General features: G+C 45.5%; 1 protein-coding gene across 1 annotated transcript in view; it reads left to right on the top strand.

Moving 5' to 3' along the window:
• LOC141258594 (dynein axonemal heavy chain 8-like) overlaps positions 1-337 on the top strand; it is a 415,976-nt gene extending 415,639 nt beyond the window's left edge. The window contains exon 87 of the mRNA XM_073673563.1: positions 26-337. Within this exon, the coding sequence (XP_073529664.1) occupies positions 26-313 (288 nt within the window). The 3' untranslated portion in view covers positions 314-337. The remainder of the gene's footprint in view (positions 1-25) is intronic.
• Positions 338-16,307: the final 15,970 nt, after the last annotated feature.

Below are 16,307 nucleotides of genomic sequence, written 5' to 3' on the forward strand. Positions count from 1 at the left end.
GTGGATCCTATTCTGTGTCCTGCAGGAAGGAGTGTACATACATGGCCTCTTCCTGGAGGGAGCCGGTTGGGACAGGAAGACTGCGAACTTGACGGAGTGCATCCCAAAGGTCTTGTTCACCATGCTGCCGGTGCTGCACCTCTTTGCAGTGAATTCACCCAATGCGACAGATCCTGGTTCATACATATGTCCTGTCTATAAGAAGCCTGAGCGCACCGACCTTAACTATGTGACCACTGTGTCTCTGAAGACCAGCGAGCCCCCTGACCACTGGATCCTGCGGGGAGTAGCCGCTCTGTGCGACATCAAGTGATCCATCCAGGTGGCCATATTTCTTCTCGGGTTGTAGCATAGGCTTTTATGTTTAATGTTTTTATCCCTTTAAACTGTTGTTTAGAAAGGTTAGGATATAAAAAGTTCACTTCAATAAAAAGTTCACATTTCATATAATGTCTGGATTATAAATTCATCTTTCGTCCGTGCAATAATTGGTTAGACAGCATCGTGTCACTTTCATTAGATACAGGTATTATAATAACAGAGCAAAAGACAGAAATAAATACAGCAAGCCGCCGCATGACCAATACTGCTACCAGATGGAAAAAGTCAGCAGAAAAAAAAATATCATATTCCTCAGCGCTTTACAGACATCCTCGCTGTCCCCATTGGGACTCACAATCTGCATTCCCTATCAGTCTTCAGAGTGTGGGAGGAACCCGGAGGAAACCCACGCAAACACGGGGAGAAGATACACACTCCTGCAAATGTCGTCCTTGGTGGGATTTGAACCCAAGAACTCACTACTGAGCTCCAATAATAGTCCTGATGTGATGAGCACAAAGGTAACCATGAGTCATTAACGCTGGATTTACACACATTTCTGCCCATAACAAGTGCCAATCGATTATGTAATGAGTCGATCAGTGCTGGTTTAGGGCCCTTTTACTCGGACCGATGCAAACTGTATGGGGACACAACTATCCTTAATATAAATGTTCAGTCCCTGAACAATTGGTATATTGTCAGCAATTTGTAAGTCAGCAGTGAATTCTCGAAACCGCAGGTCAGGGTGGGAGATTGGGACCAAAGGCGATGACACAACAGACAGGACTTACCTGATGGCTCGTGGAAGAGTGAGAACCAGGACCTTCAGGTGCGATGGTAGACCTGAATCAAAGGATGGTTTGGAAAACAGAGGCCCTTAGAATTTAGGACCTCAGCTACACCATTAAACACAACTGAAGTAATGGTGATGCCCTCTGCCTTGACGTGTTTGAGAATAGGAGGAGAAAAAGTGCAGAGACCTTTTCTCAATGAATGACAAGCGCGCCGAGAGTCCTGGACCCCGGGCATAAGTTGTAAGCTTTGTAATTGAGATGGGACATGAATAGATCCATGTCTGGAGTGTTCTACTGTTACGGGTCCGGGGGGTGGAACCTCTGTGCTACGGTGTAAGGAGGGACCCAGAGGGGCGTAACTAAGTATCAACCCAGACCGACCCTGGTCGTACGGCGTCTAACGACTCCGTGACCAGGGAGGGACCGAACCAAGGGACCAGGTGCTACTCTGGGGATGACCTTGTAAGGGAGCAGGTGACTCCCACGGTACAGATGGCAGGGACTGACCGGAATAGCAGTTAGGCACAGCAGGCAGGCTGGCGAGCAGAAGCCTCCAGGTAGGCTATCAGGTAGACACGGCAAGTGACGGCAGGAGTCTCTAGGTGGGCTAGCAGGTGGTCATGGCAAGTGACGGCAGGAGTCTCTAGGTGGTCACGGCAAGGGACGGCAGGAGTCTCTAGGTGGGCTGGCAGGTGGTCACGGCAAGTGATGGCAGGAGTCTCTAGGTGGTCACGGCAAGTGATGGCAGGAGCCTCCGGGAAGGCACGGCAGGTAACAGGCAGGTCACAGGCAAGTGCTCCCAGGTGAGCGAGCTGGCAGGCACGGCAGGTAACAGGCAGGCAACAGACAAGTGCTCCCAGGTGAGCGGACTGGCAGGCACGGCAGGTAACAGGCAGGCAACAGGCAAGTGCTCCCAGGTGAGCGGACTGGCAGGCACGGCAGGTAACAGGCAGGCAACAGGCAAGTGCTCCCAGCTGAACGAGCTGGCAGGCACGGCAGGTAACAGGCAAGTGCTCCTAGGTGAGCGGGCTGGCTGGCACGGCAGGTAATAGGCTGGCGGGCAAGACTGGTAGTCAGGCTAGCAGCGGGACCTGAGGGCTGAAGCAGAGGTCAGAAACACTGCAACAACTTTTGCTCGGGCACCTCCATTTTGGAGGAGGTGCCTTATATATGGGAGGACCCTCGGCTATTGGCCGGGGACTCCTTAGGAAGGCGCGCGCGGTCCCTTTAAGAGGGAGGGAGCGCACGCCCTAAGCACAGTGCCCGGGGAGCTGCGCGCGCCGGCAGCAGGAAGAGGAGCGCGGGAGGACGCAGAGCGGGGAGTGAGGAGGTGAGTGGGACGGCGTCTCTGCCTGGCAGGGGGCAGAGACGCCGATGCTACATCTAGTAATAACATATCTAAGAAAGTGGTCTCTGCTTCCTGAGATATAAAGTCTCTCTACTGAGAATATGCACAAGTCTGTTCCCCACTTCGGGGATGTGAGCTTCGGATCGTGCTGTGAAATCTTGAACAATTTTTGCATGGCTAAATAGCTAGCCATCAAGTAAGGGCTAGAGAGAAAGTGCTAGAAAGATGGCTGGCAATTATAGGAGATTGATCTGGAACCCGGCCTCCTCAGACAACCAAACTGAAAGATGAGGGAAGACAACACCGCTCCCCACTCTGTGAGATTGGCGTTAGTGCCAGCCAGTGGAGAGCGACAAAGAACCAGTAGATTTAGGGGAGTCCAGAACCTTCATGCAGATGGAAAAATGGCATCGGTTCAAACTTGAGACATTGTGGATTGAGTAGAGGTTATCTCGGTGCTATTACACCTTGGTGTGAAGAAATTCCATAGCCATGAGGTGTGCAAAGACCTTTGTGAAGACTTTGGTAGCTGAGGCAAGATTAAAGAGGAGGGTAACAAATGGGAGAGCCTAAGAGGAAGTGTGGTAATTACTGGGGCGATCTGGCAATGGGCATTACGAGGTATGAGTCCTGAATATCCACATGACAAAATCCCCATCTTCCAGGAAGCGACTCTTGATTGCAAGGACTCCATCCCATATGAAATCTGTAAGCCTATTCGAAGCTGTTGAGCTTCAAATCCACATGTGACCTGGATTTTATATGTGCCATCCTTTTTGGGAACTATGAAAAGGTTGGAGATGTATTCCTGGAAGCTGTAACTCCAGCTTCCATGCCTGCTTCGCCTTCCTCCCCCAACAGGGAAGCCGACATGCTCACGGCTGCTCGGCGGTACCTCTTCTCTGGCTTCCACCGCAGCTTCCAGGTCCCACGCACATTGCGCAGGTCTGCCGGCAATGCTAGACCATACTGTTCAGGCTTTACTGACCTAGGAAATGATGAATGCAATGCAGAGCCTGACACTATTAACGGCTGTGTAGAGATATTGTCACTTTTCTTATCCAGGCTGATCACTAAAGGAGACATCAGACAGAGACAAGGTGGTTGTGACGCGCCCCCTGGGCCGTGGGGGTTACTCGGCAGCCGCGCCTATGGATGCTGGTGGGGGATATCACGGTGGCTGGCCCGGTCCATGGCCGAGGGCGGTCAATAAAAAGGGGGATTATTTATAGGGGGTTTGTAAAGTTCGTGATGCCACCTGTGGTGTCTGGTAAGGATAACCAGCGCTGCGACAGTCTTCTGAGGCAGGTGTTTGGGCAGCTTTGTTAGAACGGCTCCCCACAGGTGGAGAGGGCCTCAGGGCAGTGTAGGGGTAGATGGTGAATGCTGGTGAGAGACGGCAGGACGGTCCCGGAGGAAAGATGAACACTCACACGGGGGTAAGCTTCAGTACCGTTACTGGTGATAATGCAGGCACGGTCCAGGGTACTCCGGACAGAGGGTGCACTTTTGGACTTTCCCCAGTGAGCGAGTATAGGACCTCCTGATCCATGGCTTTACTCGCTAAGCTTCTTACCTGCCTGGAGCTGGGCCTAGCTTGGTTACTGTCTCTCTCTCCCTTGCACCTGCTGACCTGGTGGTAGGGCCTTCTCTTGGAGATCACTCTCCCTGGTCGCTGGGGCCTCTGTGACTCCTAGCTCTGGTACTGTAGTCAGCGTTTGGTAAACCTGGGACCTGTAGTCCTCCAGGGGTTCCAGTGGTCCCTACTGGGTATAAAGGGACCCCGTAGGCGCGGACCCGGTGTATATCTCGGGGTGAGCCTGGTATGCTCCTCTGCCCCCTCGCTACTTCTTCCTTCTCCTCTCGCCTTCGGCCACACTCAGGGTCCTCACTAGGCTTCCACTCGTGCTGTAGGCCTTGGCTCGCCTAAGCACAGCAGCCAGCGTGCTGCCTCTTCACTGGTCTAAGTGCCAGCACACTCTCTCCCTGACTGAGAGACTGACTAAACACTAAAACTGGGCTGCCTGGCTGCACCCTTCATTTATATATCCCTAACGGGCTCCCTCTGCTGGTATGAGGTGGTAGGGTGGAGGTGTGTGAATGTGTGAGGGCCTCTTGTGGAGAAGTCCATCCATGCACCCTTCTGGGTTCAGTGGCACCAGTGCGCAGCAGGGCGCCACAGTTGCCTAAACAGACATGAGACCTGTGGGCCCTCATATGCTCCACACTTCCTTCTGGAAAGTAAAACAGGGCATCTGATCTCTCTGATGTCCAACATTCCAAGAATCCGGATAGACACAAGCACTTATCAAAGTTCCTATGGTTGTAAAAAATGAAGAGGGTCTCGCTTGGGCAGAAATCTGGGAAGGTAAGTGCTCCAGAGACTAGACCACCACTAATACCCACTGTCCCTACCTCTCATTTCCTTCTTTTCCACTTGCTTTGGCAATGCTAATGTTTATTTAGTCCTGCCAATAAAGCTTCTGTGAATTTGATAGATAAGATATTTTATAGATAGAATGATGCCACTATACACTTTCCTCTTCTTTCTACTGGATAAGTAAATGCTGATTATTTTTTTTCTAGACTCAGAATGCTGCAGTTTATTTAGTAATTTTCTATCTTTTTGTAATTTAATTTTAAATAACTTTTTTTTTTTTCCTGTGAAAATAATTGTCTTGAGACCATAAAAGACTTTTCCACATTTCCTGCTCATATTTTACTCCAGACATCTGCTCATCAAAACTGCAAAATAAAATCTTCAAATCTGTTACCCAAAACACGAGCTGTTGTCAGCCATAAAAAGTTATGTCACGCCATAGAAATAAATGCTATTATGTAAATGAATGGGGGTCACGTGCGTCCGCTGGAGAAGGCGCCAGGAAACATTTACCAATCTACAATTAAGTTACAGCAACTTAGATGGTTTACTATTTACCATCCGACCGACTGCCGCAGCTTTTATTAACAGTTTAAAAAGTCAGTTTATAAAGTTTCCACATTATTAATCATTGTGTGTAATGCAACTTAACAATGCCAATGCAGTGATGCTGAAGATTCTTATCTGTAAGAAAGTAAAGATTTATATAGGGGTGCAAAGAAGTGTTATTGATAAAGGGAGAAATCCTGTCTAAGGCTGAACTTGGCAGCCTAATACGCATTGAGAACTTTAATCCCTAATGATTTATCCTTCCAAATGCCCAACTCCATTCGCTGAAATGCAACCAGCCCCAAACCTCCTGGACCCTCCACCATGCATCACTGCTCCTGCAGACCGTCATTATCGTGCCGCTCTCCAGCTCTTCGGTAACTAACTGTCTTCTGCTACAGAAAATATTTCACATTTTGACTCCTCAGTCCAGAGCACCTGCTGCTATTTTTCTGCACACCAGTTCCTATATTTTCTTGTATAGTCGAGTCGCTTGGCCTTGTTTCCACATAGAAGGTCTGTTTTTTTGGATGAAATTCAGCAATGAAGATGACTTCTGGCCAGATTTCTCAGAACAGTAGATGGGTGTAGCTGGCCCCACTAGTTAGTTCTGAGCTGATGGCACTGTTAGACATTTTCTGATTTCAGAAGGGAAGTAGCATGATGTGTCTCATCTCCTTCACAAGTTTCCTTGGTCGACCACTGCGTCTATGGTCTTTAATGTTGCCCATTTCCTAATTTCCTCAATTCTGAGAATTCCAGGTAGACACTTACCCATCATGTAAAACCATAAACGAGGCGTCTGATTTGCTCCAAATTTATTATGCCGTCCGACAACGACCCCCATCATCCAGCCAATGTCATTAAGAAGGAGGAGTCCTGGAGGAAATGATCTGGCCCCACAGAGCCCTGATCTCACATCCAGTCTGTCTGGGATCTGTCGTCACCACATAATGTGGGAAGTTCTGAGACGTGCTTGTTCCAAATTAAAGAATAAAATTCAAATACGTGCACGGAAGAGCCACGCTGATACATTGAGCATCAGGGCAGATCTCTCTTTATTACATCATCAGTCACTCATATATATAGACTTTTCTTGGACATTCATTGTAGCAATATAGCTAGCTCAGCTTATCTCTAAATATATGCTGGCATTAGCATACATACTTCTCAATGGCTAAAGGTAATTCTGTCTACACCCATTAGAAGAGTCTAGGTGTGTCTCTCACTTAGGTTTCGTTTCTTCCACTTTCCTATGTTTTCTCTAAGTCTGTTAGACAAAGACCTTCGTAACATTCCTTTTCTCACACACACATACTGGCTCAAACTCCATCTTGGAAAGCAGGAGAGAATACATGTAAAATATCCACAATAGAGTCATAGATAGATAAAATATAAATCCTGCTCTCACAGTTCCCTTCTCTTGGGGCAGTGGGTGGCTTTTCCAGCCGAAGTGTCCGTCTACAGACTCCCCAGATACATTCTCCTACCCTAATAGAAGAAGCCGGCCTTCATACACTGCTTCATCGGATTCTCCGGATGGGTCTGTCACACCATGGGATGGACATACACACATACAAGCCACAACGAACAAGGAGCACATTTTTATTCGCTGTAACGATGGGGAATAGCGATTCAAGTCCTGCTGCTACTCGATCTCTGGTTTGGAACTCGTCTGGTACTCCTCTTGGGACTCCAATAGCGATGATGTACATGTGAAGGTTGAAAGAAGTAGGAATGCTGGTGTTACTGTATTTGGAGTCACAATCTGGAGTGGTATAAGGAATTTAACAATAGCACATGTACCCTCCCATCCCGCTGGCAGTACTGGATAAAAGTCACCATTTCCACCCATCCACCACAAGTTAGCCCTAGCTACAGTCTGATTCAGGAGGGCATGGCCTCGTACCAAGTTATTGGTGGTGGTGGTGGGACTGCAGTACGTGAAAACTAAATGCTTTAGGTCAATGGTACATGCTAAACTTTGAACACAAGTGTAATTCCCGGTATAGGGGCTAACTCCATTGGCCTTTATGTTTAGGGTTTATGGGGAATACAACTGCCAGAGCAGATTACACCCTGAAGTATTTTCTCCTTCTGTAGCAGAAAATAGCTGACTTAGGCAGGAGTAAGCAATGGCGTTTGTCTGGTTGCTTATAGGGAAAGGGCACCAGGAATGAGTCTTTGGAAGTTTTAGGTTGCTGGGTCTCAGTATTATTTAAAATAGGTCGGTCCCTGATATCCTTAAAATAAAAGTATCCTAATAGGTCAGTGCCCCCCTGGATATTTATGCCCGTCACATTTATTGTCCTGCGTTCGTAACAGAGGGGTTCTTTATCGTCAAGTATAAGGGAAGACCGTTGTCAGACTTACAAGTAAGATAGGACCCTATTGTACAATGTTTGGACACGTATACTGGTTGTAGCAGAGTCATTCTAGTAAGGAGGCTCCTACCCTTGCTGTCTTTCTTTTCTCGGGCTACAGAAGGGTTGTAGGCCCAGTCTTCCCCAGTGTTCCACCCCACCATACTCCAGGACTTACAATCAGACCCATAGACAATATTTGTGGTGGTGACACATATATACTTTTGGATGTGTCTATACAGTGGTGGCCAAAAGTATTGGCACCCCTGCAATTCTGCAATTCATTTAATTTTCTTGCAAGGAAAAAACACAAAAGAGAATGAAGCAAAAATCAAATCATTGATCATTTCACACAAAACTCCAAAAATGGGCCAGACAAAAATATTGGCACCCTCAGCCTAATACTTGGTTGCACAACCTTTATCCAAAATAACTGCGAACAACCGCTTCCGGTAACCATCAATAAGTTTCTTACAATGCTCTGCTGGAATTGTAGACCATTCTTCTTTGGCAAACTGATATCCAGGTCCCTGATATTTGAAGGGTGCCTTCTCCAAAGTGCCATTTTGAGATCTCTCCACAGGTGTTCTATGGGATTCAGGTCTGGACTCATTGCTGGCCACCTTAGAAGTCTCCAGTGCTTTCTCTCAAACCATTTTATAGTGCTTTTGTAAGTGTGTTTTGGGTCATTGTCCTGCTGGAAGACCCATGACCTCTGAGGGAGACCCAGCTTTCTCACACTGGGCCCTACATTATGCTGCAAAATTTGTTGGTAGTCTTCAGACTTCATAATGCCATGCACACGGTCAAGCAGTCCAGTGCCAGAGGCAGCAAAGCAACCCCAAAACATCAGGGAACCTCCGCCATGTTTGACTGTAGGGACCGTGTTCTTTTCTTTGAATGCCTCTTTTTTTTTCCTGTACACTCTATGTTGATGCTTTTTCCCAAAAAACTCTACTTTTGTCTCATCTGACCAGAGAACATTCTTCCAAAACGTTTTGGGCTTTCTCAGGTAAGTTTTGGCAAACTCCAGCCTGGCTTTTTTATGTCTCGGGGCAAGAAGTGGGGTCTTTCTGGGTATCCTACCATACAGACCTTTTCATTCAGACGCCGACGGATAGTACGGGTCGACACTGTTGTACCCTCGGACTGCAAGGCAGCTTGAACTTGTTTGGATGTTAGTCGAGGTTCTTTATCCATCATCCGCACAATCTTGCGTTGAAATCTCTCGTCAATTTTTATTTTCCGTCCACATTTAGGGAGGTTAGCCACAGTGCCATGGGCTTTACACTTCTTGATGACACTGCGCACGGAAGACACAGGAACATTCAGTTCTTTGGAGATGGACTTGTAGCCTTGAGATTGCTCATGCTTCCTCACAATTTGGTTTCTCATGTCCTCAGACAGTTCTTTGGTCTTCTTTCTTTACTCCATGCTCAATGTGGTACACACAAGGACACAGGACAGAGGTTGAGTCAACTTTAATCCATGTTAACTGGCTGCAAGTGTGATTTAGTTATTGCCAACACCTGTTAGGTGCCACAGTTAAGTTACATGTGCTGTTAATTACACGAAATAGAGAATCATCACATGATTTTTCAAACAGTGCCAATACTTTTGTCCACCCCCTTTTTTAGGTTTGGTGTGGAATTATATCCAATTTGGCTTTAGGACAATTCTTTTTGTGTTTTTTCATTGAAGACAAATTAAATGAAGATAATAATACCAAAGAATTTGTGATTGCAATCATTTTCAGGAAGAAACTGAGTATTATCTGACAGAATTGCAGGGGTGCCAATACTTTTGGCCACCACTGTATAATCAAATGAAAACCATCAGCTCCTACGTCTAGGAGCCAGAACCATATGGGTTTCTTTTGCAAAACAAGAGGCTACTGCCGACAATCACCAATGTCGGCTCCACCGGGTACAATCAACTAATCGTTACAATCCAACCCCACGGACAGATGACCAGTGAAATGCCAAATCATCACGCCCCATACAATATACAACACAGGAATTCAACACAGTACACAAGGTCTCCTCAGGGTTCTTTGTCTAACAATAATGGACCCACTTACTATGAACAGATCAAGTGATCTGTGGACACACTTACCCAAAACACACCAGAACCAAGAGAGAAGGACAAATTCAGGTAGTCTAAGAATAAAAATTCTTACGTTTTGCTGCAGCTTTACTGATTTGTCCCTTTTTCTAGGCGCCAGCAAAACATTTGGATCAAGCTGTCCTTTAAACTAGCAGGACCCTGGTTTTGTCGTCTCTACATAATGTGGGACGTTGTGAGACATTGTGCCTGTTCCAAATTAAATAGTAAAATTCAAATATGTGCACGGAAGAGCCACGCTGATACATTGAGCATCAGGGCAGATCTCTCCTTTATTACATCATCAGTCACTCATATTTATAGACTCTTTTTGGATATTCATTGTAGCAATATAATTTGCTCAGCTTATCTCTAAATATGAGCTGGCATTAGCATATATACATCTCATTGGCTAAAGGTAATTATGTCTACACCCATCAGAAAAGTCTAGGTATGTCTCTCATTGAGGTTTAGTTTTTTCCACTTTCCTATATTTTCTCTAAGTCCATTAGATAAAGACATTCTTAAGACTCCTTATTTCACACACACATACTGGCTCAAACTCCATCTTGGAAAGCAGGAGAGAATACATGTAGAATACCCACAATAGAGTCAAGGTAGATAAAATATAAATCCTGCTCTCACAGATCACATGAAGTGACAGAAGGATCTGCACAAGCCTCATACATAGAAGATCTGGGGTCAGCTCTCCAAGATGTTTGGCACAACGTCATGCCAAGATCCTTCATAACCTGTATACGAGTGACGAGAAGTGGTGATGGAGGCTACAGACGGTCACGATGATGGAGGCGACGGGCGGTCACCAGATACTGATGATGGAGGTGACAGGCGGTCACCAGATACTGATGATGGATGCGACTGACCGTCACCAGATACTGATGATGGAGGTGACGGACAGTCACTAGATACTGATGATGGAGGTGACGGGTGGTCATCAGATACTGGTGATGGAGGTGACGGGCGTACATCAGATACTGATAATGGAGGCGACGGGTAGTCACCAGGTACTACTGGTGGAGGCGATGGGCGGTCACCAGATACTGACGATGGAGGCGACTGGCGGTCATCTGATACTGATGATGAAGGCATCGGGCCGTCACCAGATACTGATGCTGGAGACGACGGGTGGTCACCAGATAATGATGATGGAGGCGACAGGCAGTCACTAGATACTGATGATGTAGGTGACGGGTGGTCATCAGATACTGATGATGGAGGTGACGGGCAGTCACCAGATACTGATGATGGAGGTGACGAGCGGTCTTCAGTATCTGATGATGGAGGCGACGGGCTGTCACCAGATGCTGATGATAGAGACGACGGGCGGTCACCAGATACTGATGATAGAGACGACGGGCGGTCACCAGATACTGATGATGGAGGTGACGAGCGGTCTTCAGTATCTGATGATGGAGGCGACGGGCTGTCACCAGATGCTGATGATAGAGACGACGGGCTGTCACCAGATGCTGATGATAGAGACGACGGGCGGTCACCAGATACTGATGATAGAGACGACGGGCAGTCACTAGATACTGATGGGATTTAAATTTATCAATTAACAAAATGCAAAATATTAATGTTTCTATTTTTGGAAGAATTCCTGTGTTGCAAGAGTTTCAATCAGGTGTCAAAAAAATACTGCACAACTTTATATCATGCACACAGTATTTATTATATATGTGTGTGTATATATGGTATATGTATACACTGCTCAAAAAAATAAAGGGAACACTTAAGCAACACAATGTAACTCGAAGTCAATAACACTTCTGTGAAATCTACCTGTCCAGTTATGAAGCGACGCTGATTGTGAATCAGTTTTTCCTGCTGTTGTGCAAATGGAACAAACAACTGGTAGAAATGATCGGCAATTAGCAAGATACCCCCTATAAAGGAGCGGTTCTGACCATTTCTCTGTTCTCATCCTTTTTGGCTGTTGTTTTGGTCACTATTGCAGTTTGTCATTGCTCTCACCCCTAGAGGTACAGTAACATGAAGCGGTGTCTACAACCTACAGAAGTTGCTCAGGTAGTGCAGCTCATGCAAAATGGCACATCAATGCGAGCTGTGGCAAGAAGGGTAGCTGTGTCTGTCAGCACAGTGTCCAGGGCATGGAGCAGATACCAGGAGATGCGGAGGGAGCCATAGGAGGGCAACAACCCATCAGCAGGACCATTAACTCTTCTTTTGTGCAAGGAGGAGCAGTGCCAGAGCCCTGCAAAATGACCATATGACCTCCAGCAGGCCATTAACATCCATGTGTCTGCTCAAACTGTCAGAATCAGAGTCCATGAGGGTGGTATGAGGACTTTACATCCACTAGTGGGTGTTGTGCTCACAGCCCAACACCTTGCAGGGAAATTGGCATTTGCCAGAGAACACCAAGATTGGCAGATTCGACTTTGGTACTCTGTGCTCTTCACGGAGCAGTTTCACACTGAGCACATGTGACAGAGGTGACAGAGTCTGGAGACGCCGTGGAGAGCGATCTTCTGCCTGCAACATCCTTCAGCATGACCGGTTTGGCAGTGGGTCAGTAATGGTGTGGGGTGGCATGTCTTTGGAGGGCCACACAGCCCTAGATGTGCTAGCCAGCGGTACCCTGACTGCCATTAGGTACCAAGATCCTCAGACCCATCATGAGACCATATGCAGGTGCAGTGGGTCCTCGGTTCCTTCTGATGCATGACAATGCTAGGCCTGATGTGGCTGAAGTGTGTCAGCAGTTCCTACCCACATGTCAGAACTAATGCACTACCAGGTTGCAGCAAACTCACATAAAGATGGTGGCTACACAGGTGCAAAATACTGATGAGACAATCACTCACAACCTCCAATTTCATGGAGGGGGTGACTGCTTAGTATTTGAATTGCACACAAAAAGGCTTGTATAGGGAGCTGTTCACACTTGGGTAGTACACAGTATCCGGTTTACAGCCTATTAGTTACGCCCATACTATTAGATTAGGCGAGCAGCCCGGTACTATCCAAGTGCACCCCATGGGAACAGACACCTCAGTTTACAATACCAGCACTGATGCATATATGTAATATATGAGGTATTAGTCGTTATTTTGGCCAAAATATGCAAGCTCGTAACCCGCGTCAAGGGTCCTCATGCTTACGAGTCCCTACGCTAAACACAAAAAGCAAAGCCACACTAAGAAGAATTAAAATTCCAAGATTCAAGAAAAAGCAGCAAAAAAAGGGCAGCAGTGTTTACCTGCCCATATCTCAGAACTAATGCACTACAAGGGTGCAGCAAACCCACATTAAAGATGGCGGCTATACAGATGCAAAATACTGATGAGACAATCACTCACAACCTACCATTTCATGGAGGGGGTGACTGTTTAGTATTTGAATTGCAGACAAAAAGTGTGAACAGCTCCCTATACAAGCCTTTTTGGGTGCATATAACTCCAAGGAAATCAAACTGTCCACTTAGGAAGCAACACTGATTGACAATCAATTTCACATGCTGTTGTGCAAATGGAATAGACAATAGATGGAAATTATTGTCAATTATCAAGACACCCTCAATAAAGGAGTGGTTCTGCAGGTGGGGACCACGGACCACATCTCACTACCAATGCTTTCTGGCTGATGTTTTGGTCACTTTTGAATGTTGGTTGTGCTTTCACACTCGTGGTAGCTTGAGACGGACTCTACAACCCACAGAAGTAGTAGCTATTCTCCCTGGTCGTAGATGGCAGAGAAAAATTGATGAAAGGTTGCAATGCAAGATAGTCCAGATGGTGGATAAGCGGCCTCAATCAAGTTACAAAGAAATTCCAGCTGTCCTACAGGTTCAGGGTGCATCAGTGTCATCGCAAACTATCTGTCGACATTTGAATGAAATGAAACGCTATGGCAGGAGACCCAGGAGTACCCACTGCTGACACAGAGACATAAAAAAGCTAGACTGCAGTTTTCCAAAATGTCCGTGAGTAAGCCAAAATCCTTCTCGGAAAGTATCTTGTGGACAGATGAGATCTAGAGCTTTTTGGTAAACCACATCATTCTACTGTTTACCAAAAACGAAATGAGGCCCACAAAGAAAAGAACACAGTACCTACAGTCAGATATGGTGGAGGTTCAAAGATGTTTTGCGATTGTTTTGCTGCCTCTGGCACTGGGTGTCTTGACTGTGTGCAAGGCATCATGAAATCTGAAGATTACCAAAGGATTTTAGATTGCGATATAGGGCCCAGTGTCAGAAAGCTGGGTTTGCATCGTAGGTCATGGTTCTTCCAGCAGGACAATGACCTCAAACATACTTTAAGAAACCCCCAGAAATGAATGGAAACAAAGCACTGGAGAGTTCTGAAGTGACAGGAATGAGTCTGGATGTAAATCCCATTGACCCCTGTGTAGAGATCTTAAAATTGCTGTTGGGAAAAGGCGCCTTCCAATATAAGAGACCTGGAGCAGTTTGCAAAAGAAGAATAGTGGTCCAAAATTCCAGCTGAGAGGTGTAAGAAGCTTGTTGATGGTTATATGGTTATAGGAAGCGATTGCAGTTATTTATTCCAAATTTTGTTTGGACCATTTTTGGGGTTTTTTGTGAAATTGTGTCCAATTTGCTTTTTTTCCAATACACACAAAGGAAATAAGTATAACAAAACATGTGTAATTGCAATAATTTTCTGGAAGAAATACTTAATTTTCTGGAATAATTTCAAAGGTGCCAACACTTTCGGCCACGACTGTTTGCACTGTTCCTATGTGAACTCCGCTGACACCTCTATCTCTAGGAACATTCACAGCCTTTCTTTATTTTTATATCCTTTTCCTGTTTGAGCAAAGCAATAATTTATTCTCATAATTTTTTGGACCAACTCTTGAATTTTCCATATTTCTAACATATCATCAAACATCACAGCCAACAAGCTCCTAGTAAATTCGGGTACTTGATGTGTTTTATTCTCCAGCACTTCTGATGTAACTAATAAAGTCCTTAGTAATTACACCGTGTGCAGGAGACAAATGCACTCTTACCAGGGATTTTATTCAGGGGGTTAATAACTCTGTGACTGCAGCAGTCAGTAAAAGTGGCATTTTGTGGTGAATTTGGAGAAACCACTTGTTATATTAGTTGTTCAGCGATTTACATTGTTTCTTTTGTTTCATTGGGTTATTGAAAACAGCAGAAAGTTTGTACATTTTGCTACTAAACCTAATTCACAATGAGGGCGATAATTGTGACTGCAACTGAATGTCTTAAATTACAACTAATATCTTTTTATCTTACAGTGCCTACAAGTAGTATTCAACCCCCTGCAGATTTAGCTGGTTGACACATGCGGAATTAACTTGACATTGTGACTAGTGTTGAGCGATACCTTCCGATATCAGGAAATATCGTATCGGATTGGATCGGGCCGATACCCAAAAAGTATCGGATATCGCCGATTCCGATACCGGAAACCAATGCAAGTCAATGGGACACAAATATCGGAATGAAAATAAACCCTTTCTTTCCTTGTAGGTTAATTCTACATGAAGGAAAACAACTAAGAATAATGTAGAATGACATGAAAAGCCGGCAATTCATCAGCGGCATACACCGGTACCCGACAATTTACAACAGAAAGAATAGAGCATCACACATAGATTAGATAGATAGAAACATGTCAGTCACATATATATGAAGTACAGTCACAGTGTTGCTTACTGTACTTGTCATTTAGTGTAAAGGATTTATTAAAAAAAATATTAGTGTTTTCATGCACCGTCTCTTTAAAAAAGCCGGCCGGCAATTCAGCAGCGGTACCCGACAATTTATAACAGACAGAATAGAGCTTCACACATAGATTAGATAGATAGAAACATGTCAGTCACATATATATGAAGTACAGTGACAGTGTTGCTTACTGTACTTGTCATTTAGTGTAAAGGATTTATTTAAAAAAATAATAGTGTTTTCATGCACCGTCTCTTTAAGAAAGCTGGCCGGCATTTCAGCATCTGTACCCGACAATTTAGAATAGAAAGAATAGAGAATCACACATAGATTAGATAGATAGAAACATGTCAGTCACATATATATGAAGTACAGTGACAGTGTTGATTACTGTACTTGTCATTTAGTGTTAAAATAAAGTATTTATTTAAAAAAAAATTGGCGTGGGGTTCCCCTTAATTTTAGGCTCTAGCGGAGGTTAAGCAGACAGCTGGGGCAAATGTTTGAAGCCTGGGAAGGGGGTAATACCCACGGAGCTTCCCAGGCTACTAATATCAGCCCCCAGCTGAATACCTTGCCTTTACTAGCTATTAAAATGGGGGAACCCCCCCAAAAAAATAACGTGGGGTCCCCCCTAATTTAATAGCTAGCACAGGCTAGGCAGACAGCTGGGGGCTGATATTAATAGCCCAGGAAGGGTGCCATGAATATTGGCCCCCTCCCAGGCTAGAAACAC

Source organism: Phyllobates terribilis, unplaced genomic scaffold, assembly GCF_046119375.1.
Source record: "Phyllobates terribilis strain yellow unplaced genomic scaffold, ASM4611937v1 Scaffold_3__8_contigs__length_932513732, whole genome shotgun sequence".
In the NCBI taxonomy this organism is placed as follows: Eukaryota; Metazoa; Chordata; class Amphibia; order Anura; family Dendrobatidae; genus Phyllobates; species Phyllobates terribilis.